We start from the raw sequence: 14,005 nt of genomic DNA, 5'->3' as shown, positions 1-14,005 counted from the left end.
TGTCCCTTTTAAATTAAAATAATGGAATTTAGTCCAAAACCAGACAAGTATTAGATGGAGCACAGTCTCCCCCGACTGACAGATAGAGTTGTTGAATGGGACTTTGCTACAGGGTTTTTTTCAGTACACATCATATAGTAGGATCCATCTTGCTAGTTTTTTCCTCTTTCACATGTTAACTTACTTCCATTACCAGGCTGGCTTGTACACAATTCCTAGGATGCTGTGTAGGGAGGTTTTGTGGTGTCTGGAGGCACTAAGCACCACACAGCTGTAGCTCCCCAGGGATCTATGGACCTCATATCCATGAGAATTTGCTGTACATTTCAAGTGCCATGTATGGTTACACAGGCCAGCAAAAATCTTGTATACACTAAATGTACTTCCTGACCCAGAAGATTCTTCATACTCTCAGTGACGTGGATAACCTCAGCAAAGAATATAGTACTACATCTTGTAATTATTTCTTCACTTTCTGTGGGCACAAAATATGAGAGAATAAGATCTGTAAACTGAAGGAACAGACTCGTTGGGCTTCCCAATTTTCTGAACTCAGTTGTAATCTCTTTTGATTTAGTATATATTTTGAATTATGTATTGTTATTTTAGAAATTTAAGCTAATTTTTTTTTATACATAGGAAAATAGAACCATTTCTGGCATAGTTATAGATAGATAAAGACTTGGAGAAGTTAAGCAAAATATTCAGGAGTACTTTGGTGGAAAGTGGGATTGATGGATTTCACCAGGAGCATACATGAAAAACGGAGCAGAGCTGGGAGCTCAACTGACAATTCCTATGTACCAGTTTCGAGATTTACACTAAATGCTATCAGTTTCCACAGGTTACCTACGTGTTTGTTATGAGAAACCATACACTATGTTTAAACTTCAGTCAAATCTAACTGAGAACAGAGCCACACAGATTAACACAACATATTAATTAATCCATAGTAATGACATATCTGCATGCCCTTACTGTACAGTAAATATGAGTTAAAACTCAAAGAAAAGAAAGACAAGGCATATAAAATTACCTTACGTCTATGACAAAAGAAGATACTGTCATCAAAATGTTGCATTTTAGACCAAATTTGAATTGCTGCCAACCCAGACCCAGTGGCCAGTATGCATACAGCAGATTTCATGATAGTTTTATTGTTTGTGCTGAGCTTGAGAGGCAGGGTTGATCTTTATGTGCACAGAATATATCCACGCTCCACCTGAGACCAGGCTCAGTATGGACATAACGCAATTTCTCTGTACATAGACAGAACTGCTCAAGCGGGCCACATGCCTTGAAGTTTTTACTAGGAAAACCTTCTCCTACCAACTTAACAAAAAGGAATGGAAAAAAGCATCTGATATTAAGCAATGGTTCAGTCTTTAACCGTCCTGTTAAAAGAGACTCTACCATCGTCTTCAATTTTTTTTGATTCTGCTCTCTTCCCCAACAGTTATTTGTGCCGCTGTGAGACTTCACAATTAGGTATCTTGAAAGTGATACTATCTCAATATTAACCTTCAAAAACCAGAAAATACCACTGCATGACATAGTAATAGCTAAAACCACGCTACCATTATTATGTGCTGTAAAATTCTAAATCACTGAGTTTTTTACATTTCATGGTTTGTAAAACAGTGAATAATTCCAGTGACACATATGGCTGTTGACTCATAGTCCTGACCTCACATGTAGAGTTATTCTAATTCAGTATTTCAACTTGCTAAAGCTTTAGAGTCTGATAAGGTTATTACACTGAGTTTTTCATTTTTTTATGGGTTAAATCAGCCATTTCTTCTCAACACTTGTCCTTTTACCCTGCAAGATGTATGCTTTTGAGAGGACAGTGGCATGATATTGCTATTACACAGTCCTGTAACCAAATATCAGGCTTGAAGAAATTAGGTCCAGATTTGGACTATTGTACATCAGTGTTCTTGGTGCTCCACTCCTCCAAGAATGAAATAACTTGCAAGAGCATTCAGGCATCAGAGACACATTAATCGATACACCACCTTCTATAAAGTATGTGGTTCACAGTGGCATTTGGGTTTTTAGGTTATTTGTCCCACCAGCTTGCCTGGGACAGTCAAAGATATGTAGTCATACAGATCATTATTATGGGTTTAAGTTTATAACTTTCTTGAGCCTTTGGTTTTGTGCTCCATCATTGAACTGAGGCACTCCAGTGGGAACTTAAACCCATGGGTCAGTGGAAAGTAGTCTAAAGTCTTAAGAGAAGGATGTTTTTGAAAGTAGTGAGGAGACAATGATTAAAATATTCAGTCTCTAAAATAAATTGTTATCATCTGGAATGGCTAGAATATGCTTACTTTCATTACTCCAGGTTTTTTTGGTTATTTCTGGCCATTTTTAAATTGTATAAGCATTTTGGATACCTGAGTGGGAAGAGCAGCTACCTGTGTAATATCCAGATTTTTTTTTGTGCTTGGCATTATTTCATCAGTTGTTGGTTAATTGTGAATTCATTCATTGCCATTCTTATTACTTTCACTATTTTATTATTTTATTTATTTTTTGTTTATGGCTTTCCTAAATATGCTTGAGCTAATTTACCATGACTGCCTGAAACATCATTATAAATTGTTTTACCAGACAACAGACTTCATTCCCTAGATGCTAAGCTTTTTATTTGTATCTCTAAAATCCTTAACCAGTCTACAACTATCTGTAGGTCACCTTTTAGAGATAAAAGGATAGCTCAAGATCCTTCTCAGTCTTTTCTTCAATGTTTAGGTGAATTTGGGTTTTGGTCTTTACTCATTAGCTTCTGTATGTCAGGCTGAGACTGTCTGTAGGTTTTCCAATTAGTGATTGTATTAACTGTTCTTCTTGTTTTGCTTTCATAGTAGCTCTTTATTTTTAGCTGAACTAGCATTAGCAAAAGTATTCAGTAACATTTGGTCATCACCAACAAGGTGTGGATTTGAACCATATCTTAGAGGGCTAGTAGTACCCAGGCAGTTACCTGCACTGCTGGGCTTGGACTGGGTTTCTCTGGCCATCTGCACTCCTCTGTTGCTCAATGCTTACTCAGTTGCATCTCTTGGGTTTCACTTACAACAGGTATACGCGGCTGAAGAACATGGAATGGATATTCTTATGTGGTCTTCTAGCAGAAATGAAGAAAACAAATGGATGTATGCAAATGTAGTCCTTTCCAGTAACAGCCCTTTCAGAGCGGTTTTCGAGGCTGAAGTGGGCTGGAGTGAAGCCACTGAATTTGCTCTTGATGATATTTCTTTCACTCCAGAGTGCATTAATGGAGGTATGCTGTTACACAAATATATACAATACCTGTTTTCTTTTCAGAGACCAAAGGAAAATTGTGCCATTTCATATTTCAGTGTATATCACACTTACCAAATCTGTTTTGTTTTGCTTTGCTTTTGAAATTATTTTAGTGCTGCTATGCTTTTACTTCAAAAATGTAGAAAACAAATGAATGCAGCACAATCATGCAAAGAAGTTTGTGTTTTTCGAGGGAAAGAAAAATATGTAAATGAAAGAAAGATCAAATTTATCATGTATGACCCTTGTGGCAAATTTTTAATGAGGACATTTTTCCCAAAGGGAAAGGAGCCATTATACCTAGCAGAGGGACTCCTATCTATTTCTTGGCTGGGTGCAGCATCTGAATAAAAATATTTGCCCGTGGATTGTGGAAGACAGTTTTGTGTTATAACTAGCAGTTGAACATACGAGTAATTATAGCAACTCAGAATATTGCTGTCATCGAGGGCTCGTTAGTGTTTTTATGAACCATACTTGAGGGGGATCTACCATCACTCAACTGGATTGGTTTTCTTCTGTATGAAAATAGTCAGAGAGGCCTTCATTTGGGATGGAAGAGTTTTATGTGGTATCAAAGTGGTACATAATTATTTAAAAGACAGAATGTTTAGTTTTTTAATCTCTGCTCTCTTAATAAAATATCTCAGCAGTATAGCAAATTTATTTCTCTGCCAGGTTCTCGGAGAATTTACAGTCTCACTTCTGCTACACAAGCAGTGTAGTGACTTGAATTGTGAAACAAACAAACAAACAAACAAAACCACCCAAAACCAGTTAAGTTTTAACACCTTATAATGCTATGTTTATTGTGTGATAAAGGTAGTGGTTTACTCTGCAAATGAAATATAGCATAGAATACAGTATCAGAAGAAAAAAATAAGGATACGTGTAAACAGATTCTGATAGGAATATCAGCCATTCCTTATTTTGAAGAGTCAAGAGGGAAAGAAAACCAAAGAAAGAAACAACTTTTAGTGTAGACTTTCACTTATAAGGGTCAATTAGGAATGAGATAGTTAAATAAATGTCAGTACAGAAGTTATAAAAATGTTCTTGAGTAACATTTATTTGTATTTTTACAGTTCTTGTTGTTCAGATAGGATAGCCTGTGTATGAATTAGTCGTCATGCTGTTCAAGAAGTTGTTTTGGTTGGTTGAGGGGTTCTTTTGTGTTTTGTTTGGTTTTGTTTGTTTTGGTGTTGTTTCATTTTGTTTTAATGACTAAAAAGCTCCTTGGAGAATTCACCACATGCTGATTAAGGCTTAAAGTGAAATAACATATTCATGCAGGTGGCATTTGCTCAGTCTCAAACCGAACAAAGTTTTGTTTGCTTTCTCCCAATAATTCCACCAATAGGCTCAGGCAAATGCTTCAGGGTGTTTCAAAACAATGGACTCAATTTGAAATCACTATATCTTTGAAATTTGGTCCATCTTTTTGAAACACCCTGTATTTGGAATGTTATTCCATTAGCTGAAGCCAATGTCCATAAACAGGTACTTGTTCTACATTTATTATGTTAATTACTCTTGTTAACCACGCCTTAAGAATTACTTAGGCAGTTTAATGCATTATATAGCATAATAGAAAGAGAAATTTTCAAATTATATATTTTAAGTACCTGTAATTAACTGGAAGACTTAGGTCTATATTCCAACAATGTATATAAATTGTTTTTCCAATTTTAATGGAACTTTGGTAATTTATTATGAACAAGCATTAATTTAGAGAAAGGAAAACTCTTCTATGGAAAGTGTATGTTAAGGTATCCTGAAATAATCATATCTATAGAAATAAAATAACTTTTATGGAGCAACATTTTCTAATCACCTTATTTTTCTCCAGAGATTTTCAGTTGCCAAATACTTCAAAGTATCTAACTTGTATCACACTCTGTCTTACAAATATGGTGTATCATAAGGAAAGCCTTAAGAAAAACTGTTAGAGTTATATTGGTTACTTACAGTTTGTCAGATAAGTCAAAAGCTCATACCTTACCTACATACAACCACCTAAAAATAAATCAGGCAGTGCAGTCTTAGTTGGTCATCTAGGCTCTTCGCCCAGCTGCAGAAGAGGCAGATGGCTCAGAAGTCAACTTATTTCTTTCTATGGTAAACTGGCAATCAGCCTGGAACTGGTTCTTAAAAGCTGCAATACTTAAAAGATGGAAATAGTACTTTATCCTGCTCTATTCCATATTATAACATTAGTATCTCATCCGAAAAAGAAACAGACCTTTTCTTGTACAGCTGACATGTTTAACTTAAATGCAGGATACTGGTCTTTGTATTCACTTTTATGGTCCAGACAATTTCTCTGAATTTTTATGGTGATTTCTAGAGGTATAGGAAAGATCTATACATGAATTCTTTATGAAACATTGTTCTTTATAAGTCTATTCTTTATCTTTGGAAAGAGTGGCATAAATTATATTACCCTAAAAGCAGCCCGGGCAAGTCTTCTGGTATGACCAATAATGGATATCCAAGGAAATATATTAGAAGGAAAGAACATAGTAAGTTCTGCCCTGCCCCAGTCTTTCCCAATCTCTATTAATTTGGCTCTGAGACTTTCTGAAGCTCTGAAAGTCATGTTTTCTGACAGGTCTCAACTGGTTTTTATTCTGTGAATTAGCCAGTTCTTTCTGAATATACACACATTTTTAGTTATTGGAAAATTGTTTCAAATTTAGTTGTTATTAGAAAAACATCAACATTGTTCTATCATCAGCCCCCTCCCCCAGTTTTATTGTCACTCTTACTGTTGTCTTACTGTTTCTTAAAAAAAAAAAAAAGAATTGGTCTAGTGGAAGGCAATCTCCTAACGAGTTTGTGACTTGATACACAACCTCTTCTCCAGACAAAAAATAATATCTGGATGCTGTTACTTAAGCATGTGCTGACTCTCTCACTCTGCTTTTCATGGTTTTGTGCTGTCCTGGGAGGAGTCCTATCCTGATAATCCGTGCTGGCCATGTAGGCCAAATCTGTGCTTGTGAGAAGACAAGAGAACTACACAAAATCAGTATAATAAAATAAACCACAGCATTTTAGGAGGAAGAACCTATGTTTGACTTTTTAATACTGTTCCCGACAAACAGCAGCTACTTAGGAGGAGGTTCCATTTCTTACTAATATTTTTTGATAAGTAACTGCGTAAGAATTCAGATGGTAAAATTTGAAGATATTACCTTCAGATAGTATAAAATCAGTGCCCTGTAGATATCTTAGCAAGAATTTTCCTTTAACAGAAACAGGTGGGAAAGTTTACCTCCTTGACTGTCAGTCCTGTTTTGATTTTTGCCCATCATGTTTATTCAAAGACCTAGCTCAAAGAAAAGTGTATTACCTGCACTACAGGTTTTATACGTTCTCCCTTTCAGAAGATAGCTTTGCTACTGCAGATCTTTTTCCTCTGTCTGAATTATTATCTTTCAGCTTGTCTTTAATTACTTTGGGTTTCCTGAGGCAACATGTTCTAAATAGAAGCAATCACAATTTAGCTGTTTGGGAGCTCTAAGCAATAAAGCATTACCAGCAGCTCCAATTCAGCAGCTGTTTTTATTAGTTTTAAGTACTCAGCCCTCATTTGTCATGAGAGTTTCTACAGATCCAAGAATATTTCTGAGCATTTAAACAAAGTGTGGTCAAGCTACTCCCTGTCCTACTGCAGAAGTAACTTCTAGCTGATGCCCATGCACAGAGAGAGCTGCATTGCCAGCTATCAGTGAAATAGGATCTGCTTAGTTCAGAATCAACTGCTAAATGAGATGCGCTCTTACCACTTTTCAAGGTCCTTTATTTTCTGCTGATAAAGGCATGTGAAGATCTTAGGAATTAGTGCATCTTAGGGACCAAAGAATTTAGTTGTTACTCAGTTCTAACCATCTTCTTTAAACTTTTAAGTAACACCTTGATTTCTTTTAAAATTACTTTAATAGCTTTAAAAACAAACAAGTTAAAAAAAAAACCTTTCCATTTCCAGTTTCAAATGGACTAAGGATATCAAAGTATTGAATTAGATTTTGTATTCACTAATATCTGTCTCATAGTATTTTCTAGTTCAGCTAAAATAGGAGACATCAGAGAAATTCTTAAAATTTCTGCTTGTACTTAATTTAAATCACAGCATTAGCCCAAAGATGCCTAACACCCAAACTTTATTCTGCTTATATAAATCAGAATGCTGTGTTTTGTCGCTCACTCCTTACTGGAGTAATAAACTGGAAAATAAACTGGATGAAAATAAAATAAACTGGATGAAATAAATAAACTGGATGAACAAAGTCTGTGGAATTTAAATAGTGAGGTATTAGTTATATAGTTCTTTTATGTATTGGGAGACTATTCTCAGGAAACAAATAAATAGTAAATATATTTTGTGATCTCTTTCAGAGATCATCCAAGCAAAACATTTGTGCTTGAGGTGTTCTGCTAGAAGAAAGTAAATCTCAGCACAAAGTCAAAGCTAACTACTGCTCCAGCCCTTTCATGTGGTGAAGTTACCTGCTATCCCTGCCTTAGCAACAGCTCTTTGTGAACTTATACTTCTAAATAGTACTGCTTTAAGTAATTGCTTTATGTTTTGGTTTATTAAAAAAGAATAGTGTCAATGCTTTAAGATTAATATTTGGGCTGCATTTTGAGTATAAAGAACGGTACAAACATCATGCAGTGCCCTAAGCTCTAGAGCATTTGAGAAACCAGTCATGCTTTCAGTGTTTATCACCAGTTCCATATTAACATTGCTTAGTGAAATAATTAAAAATTTGAAGAAAATAAATCCAAAGGTTCTTCTGTGTCTTCTAGTCCTCTTTTCCTTACCATACTGTATTTTTTCATTCTTTTTTTAAAATTCTTTCTGTTTTCACATTTTACTCACTGCAGCTACTCAGTACTATTTGATATACTTTCCTTCTGCTGTTCTGTGAACTACTTTTTGTCATCCTTGATAATTTTATTTTAAAGCCTTTTCTACTTCTGTGCTTCTCTTTTTCATCTGTTCCTTTTTCTTGTCTTTACAAAATATTTTTTTTAAAAGTCTTTTAGTCTACCAGATTAATACATGAGAAAGGACTGCCAGTGTTATAGATTTCGCCTTGCAACCTGCTGTAGCTTCGCTTTCACCTGGAAGATTTGCCTGCGGTAGAAAATAACATTATTTAAGGATACATTGGAGATTAAAGGGCAACTGAAATAATGCAAAACACTTAGCACAAACAGGACATATTTTCTCTAACCCTATTTCATCTAAGCATGGTGAAATTGCTCAAAAAACAATGCTATTTCCCAGACTGCTGTGGGTTGCCTTTTTCCTAATGTTGTCACAGTTCTTGACTTCACCACACAGGCTACCAACAAAAGGGTCAGATTTGCCTTTTATGTACTGAAGTGGCAGTAAAATTTTCTGTGGTTGCTGACAGCTTTCACTTAGGTGAAAAGTTTGCTTTGGCGTGCTATAACTCATCCAAGTCTTCCCATTGCTCCATAGCAAAACACAAACTAGACCTGTTGTAAAGGCTTTAAATAATCCTTATATTGAATGAGCTTTCACTTGTCTTGAAGAAACAAATAGAAGAAGCAAATCAGAATCTGTGAATTACAAGACTGGATTTGGGTCTACATTCAAGACCAAGCTGCCTAGTACTTTAAAGGTTTTTAAAAAAATGCACGCAAAGGCTTCACACTACCCTAAAGCCTAATATCCTCCAGAAATTGAGTCTTCAGTTTCTTTGGGACATCACAAGACAGTCATGAGAGGCAGCTAGATCCATTCCTACAGATAATTTTCCCTAACTTTCTAGAAGAGCCGATATTGCAAAGATGTGGTCGGACAAAGGAAATTATATTTCAATCACAAAATTTAGGATAGATAAACTCAGAACTTCAGGTCAGCCATAGTAAATAAGGAAGAGGTGCAACAGTTTATGGATGCCTAGGAAAGAGTATAAGAAAAGGGGAACTACACGTGCTGTTTTCCCCCAATACATTCCCCATTGCCTGCCATTTGGAATTCAGAGTCTTTCTGAGCTGTATGTAGTCTCAGAATAGTGATCCTCCAGGATTTTTTTTTCCCTCGAACTTGTCAGTTGCCCTTTTAACACCAGGGAAATTTTTAATATTTAGGAATTAAATTATATGCTGATGCTTGTATGAATCTATGCTTATCATCATGAACAGAGTAGCTGTTCAGTGCTTTCTCATTTAGGTTTTGAAATGTATAAAAATATTATTTAAATCTTGGTGATTCACTCTTCTGTCTGGCGGGTAAGATTTCTTCAAAACTTCTCTATGTTGCGGTTTCAGATCTCACAACAGACATTTGCCTGACAGATCCAATCCTGAAGTTCCTTCAGAGCAAACCAATTTCCATTGACCTCCAAACAACAGCAGAATTAGGTCTTGTCTAATATCCATATGCAATGTCATACCAAAAATGTATGAAACGTGCAGGTTCAGGCACCAAGCTGAGGAGAGTGTCCCATGGGCCAGAACTACAGACCATTCTCTTTTTTCAAGGTGGAAGGCAATGGACTTTATCACTGACATCTTCTAACATAAACTGTCTCAGATGAGTGTTCATGATTAAAACATAGCAGAATGAAGACTGTTGCTAATACTTCTTCATTGAAGTAACATGGTAAAAGAATTATATTTCCATATAGCATAGATAGTATAAAGAAAGAGTAAAAAAAAAATCTCCATGTGGATAATGAGCTAATGGTCACTGTTTAAAAATCAACCACTAGTCTGTGCTATTATAATTTTAGGTGCTATATGGTATTTCATTTCTAGAAAACATTAAGTAGCCATTCTTCAGAAATTAAGCCCCTTGTGATTTCAGATTAGAAATCACAGAGCAAAGGTAGTGATGCTTGGAAATGCTAATTTCATAAAATCTTGGGTAGTCATTATTTATTTGTTTGTCATATATTGAAAACTTGTTCTCCCTATTTTATCTCTGCTTCATGGTACACACTCTTCAAATCCTGATTGTCTATAAACCTTCCCTGCTCTTCCTGTCACAGACTTTCATTTGCTTCACAACACAATCTGTGTGTTTATATACAATGACATAATCTTTAACCACGTTATTGCATACTATTTTATTCAGAGTACCCTCTACTTTTCTCCAATACAGAGAAATCCCTGTTGATAGTTTAATATTTTGTTTCCTCCATGCGCATTATTCAGATACCCCTCCGCATGTAGAATTATTTATCTTTATGGAGCAGTTTTCTATAAAGCATACAATTACAGTGCACGAATATTTCAAAAATATTTGATAACTACCTCCATATTTACTTCTTATTACATAATGCTACCTACCTGCCAACTAAAATGAGAATGAAAGAAAGTAACCTCTATAATTTTGGCTATCAGATTGGAAATGTCCAAAAGAGTTTTGTTTTCGGAGTCATAAAAAGAAAGAATCCTGAACTGAAACAAAAAGCAAAATATAAAATGGCCAAAATGTTTCTCTTGTACAGACCCTAAACTGGCAGGCCAGCAAAAGCATTACGAACAAACTAGCCAAATAACCAAGCAGTCTAGAAACCATCCAGATAATGTTATATGCTCTCTGGTACTTTTCGTAGATCTTATTTCACTAGATCTTATAAGAAAAGCATAACTGACACCTGTATCTAATTAAGAGACAACAGCTCAGAAAATACAGGGGTTTTTTGCATGTGTTGTTTGTGAAAAAAAATAGCCCAGTGGTGCAGAGAAAGTCTTGCTGAAGGGTGTGCATCAGTGTGTGCACACATGCATGTTAAGCAATAGTGAGAAAACTCTGCAGCAGAACAAAACTCATCTGACAAAGGCTGAGATGAAGTCAATGATCCATCTCTGAAACACCCACAGCCTGAATGCAGGAGATACTGAAAGTGTTAACTGCTGGAGCTGCTGATACTGCAGTGTTAGATCACTGGGAAAAACTCTGTAAAGGAGACTTAATTTCTGATTTTTTTAACTTGCAGAGCCAGGGGAATCACTGTTAGCTTGTCTGGTCATGCTTGCAGTGAAGCAGAAATCTCTTGCAGGTTGAGAGCTCAGGGAGTTTCTATCCTCAAGGGCAAGAGAAGATTCAGGGGGAGCTGCTGGGGGGAGACTGACTGTAAAAACAAAGGAGGGGAAGAGGAAAGGGAGGTTAGTACTGATAGATGACTGAAGATACTGGGGATATTTGTGAATAGTTTCTCTAGTTAATTAGTTTCTCCTAGAAACTAATCAGAATATGCTTTAGATTCTCATTGCTTGGCAGACATAGGGCATTTCTGCATTTTGAAATGGTAAAAATTATGATCTAGGGCAGAGTACCTTAGATTTTTCAGCCTATTTCAGTATCCTCCAGTGCACAGAAATAGCTGGTGGTGAAGCCACAGTTTTCTATGGATTTCACAGGAAGGGAAGTTAGGAATAAATTTAGGATAAGATAGTTACACTAAATAAACTAGCGCAATTAATGACAAGTCCTGAATGCAATTATATAACGTATGTTTAAATAAATATAATATCTTGGTCCAAATTTTTCAGTTTCTCTTTGTCTTTTTGTACCTGTACAGAATACCAAAATCTTCTGATTCAAGCTGGATGTCTTTTGGGAAATTAAAAATCTTTGGATTTATTAATAGTGTATGAAAATAATTTCATAAATATTGAACTTCCAAAACCCGTCTGTTTACACCAAAAAACCCCAAGCAAGACTCAAATCACAGAGATGATATTTTGCCTTGCTAAGTTTGTTCATAAAAATCAACATATTTCCTTGGAGGGATAGAAAGAAATAATTTTTGGATTTAATAAGATTTATTATTCTATCTTGGAGAGAAGAAAATTCTCAAATTCTTCGTTACATAAAACTTACCTGTCTCCTAAATAAGAGTAAATCACAAGCTCAGATTTATCTCAGAAATTATAGAGTTTACCATAGTTTTTTTCATTGCTCCTAATAAATAAACAAAGAAATACATCCATCACAATAGTGAACATAGCTAGTGATTTCTGAATTGTTCTCAGCAGAAATATGGCAAATATTGTCATATTTCTGTCACAGGTAGTTAGTGTATTCCAGCCAGAAGTGGTAGTTCTCTGAGTGGAAACTATAAATCATACCTTGATTTTACTGGCAGTAAACCTGTCTGTTTTCCATTATGTTTGCTTGTGAGAAAACTCTGATCATTTAAAATAAATACTTCACAGACATATAAAACTCTGAATACATTTTGCCCAGTTCTGGTTTTGTTAATTCTGTTTTTGTAACAGGGTCTCTGGGATCCTTTTCAGCATCCTACCCCATACTTCTGTGGTCTCACAAAGGAAAGAGATTTAAAGATTCAATTGGCCAGACTCAGTTTCTCCTTTTTTTTTTTGTCTTTTTACAAGCTTTGAAATTAACATTTTATTTTCTAGAAGAAAATAACACTGATAAATGCTCATTGAGAGATTGTTAAAGTATTTGAACACCTTTAGTGTGGTTAATTTTTTTTAACGCAGTTATTTTCTGGCAGCCACCTTGAATGGGCTAATTTTATGCCCTCATCCAATGTTTACTGAAGTGAGAGGACTGCCACTTATTTCAACTTAATTAATGCATTGGATTGGGCCTCTAATTAATTTATACTCTCGTCTAATGAAAGCTGTTGGAGGGGGTTATTTTTGGCTTCTTTTAACTACAGTTAATAAGTCTACTGTTTTTATTTGGTTTAGTAAGCAAAATACTTATCCAAATATATCAGACAGGTTCTTAGTTTTCAAGGATCTGATGCAAGGCCCATTAAAATCAATATGAGTTGTTCCATTGACCTAAATTGACTTCAGAGCAAACTGATACAACAGAGTTAATGCTGCATAATAGCATGTGGTAACTTTATTTCATGCTTCCTGGTGTCGACTTTAATGCCAGTGTCTACTATTCCTAATTAGAATTCACTGTTACAGGTGATATATAAATATAAATGGAGACATACTCTTTGCCAGAGATCTTGGTGTCTGAACAAGAAAGGTGGAAAATACGTGGATAGCATGAAGGTGTTGTTTCATTCAAATTAAGCATGTTTGTCTGTTTCTGGCAGTGCAAATGGCTGTGTAATACAAACATTTATTTTAGATTAGCATTCAGGTAATAACAATCCTGTGGTTTCTGGTGACTGAATTCCTGTGATTCATGGGCAAAATGTGTACAGTGCCGACCTGTGAAGTTTGGCATACAGTCAGGGTATGGGACTGGTACACTCCGCGGATGACAAAGACAGTAGTACAACAAAGCGTATGTGTACAGAAAGTGTTCACCAGACAAAAGTAAACATTTAATAAATCCCTAACCTGCAAATATGTAATTATGTCCTTGACGATGAGCACTTATTGGCTTAACACTTTTCATTATGTAAATCATCAGCTCAGGAGCTCTATTTAGTGTAACTGATGTTTTGATGGTTAACATGTTGGAAAAAAAATATAAAAGCATGCTTTTTATCTGACAACAATGAAACACAGGTATATAAGCTGTGGTTATTGCAGTTCATTAAGTAGTACATACCAGATTTGGTTTGGTTTACACACTGGTCTGATTTTTTGCTTTTTGGAATCTACCTCAACTCCCTAATTTCTTAAGTGTGAGGATGCTTGTAGGTTAGCATTTCTTGGTCCTTAGGTTATAACTTACCCAGCACAGCTGCATGAC

The 14,005-nt window shown here is 35.5% G+C and overlaps 1 protein-coding gene across 1 annotated transcript in view; it reads left to right on the top strand.

Moving 5' to 3' along the window:
• The window catches only part of MALRD1 (MAM and LDL receptor class A domain containing 1), a 257,882-nt gene that overhangs the window by 188,826 nt on the left and 55,051 nt on the right, over positions 1-14,005 (top strand). Inside the window, exon 32 of the mRNA XM_065627902.1 lies at positions 3,091-3,292. Coding sequence (XP_065483974.1) covers positions 3,091-3,292 — 202 coding nt within the window. The remainder of the gene's footprint in view (positions 1-3,090; positions 3,293-14,005) is intronic.

This window comes from Caloenas nicobarica, chromosome 2, assembly GCF_036013445.1.
Source record: "Caloenas nicobarica isolate bCalNic1 chromosome 2, bCalNic1.hap1, whole genome shotgun sequence".
NCBI lineage: Eukaryota > Metazoa > Chordata > Aves > Columbiformes > Columbidae > Caloenas > Caloenas nicobarica.
The sequence above is the reverse complement of the archived record's forward strand: the minus strand, read 5'-3'. Positions and strand labels throughout refer to the sequence as shown.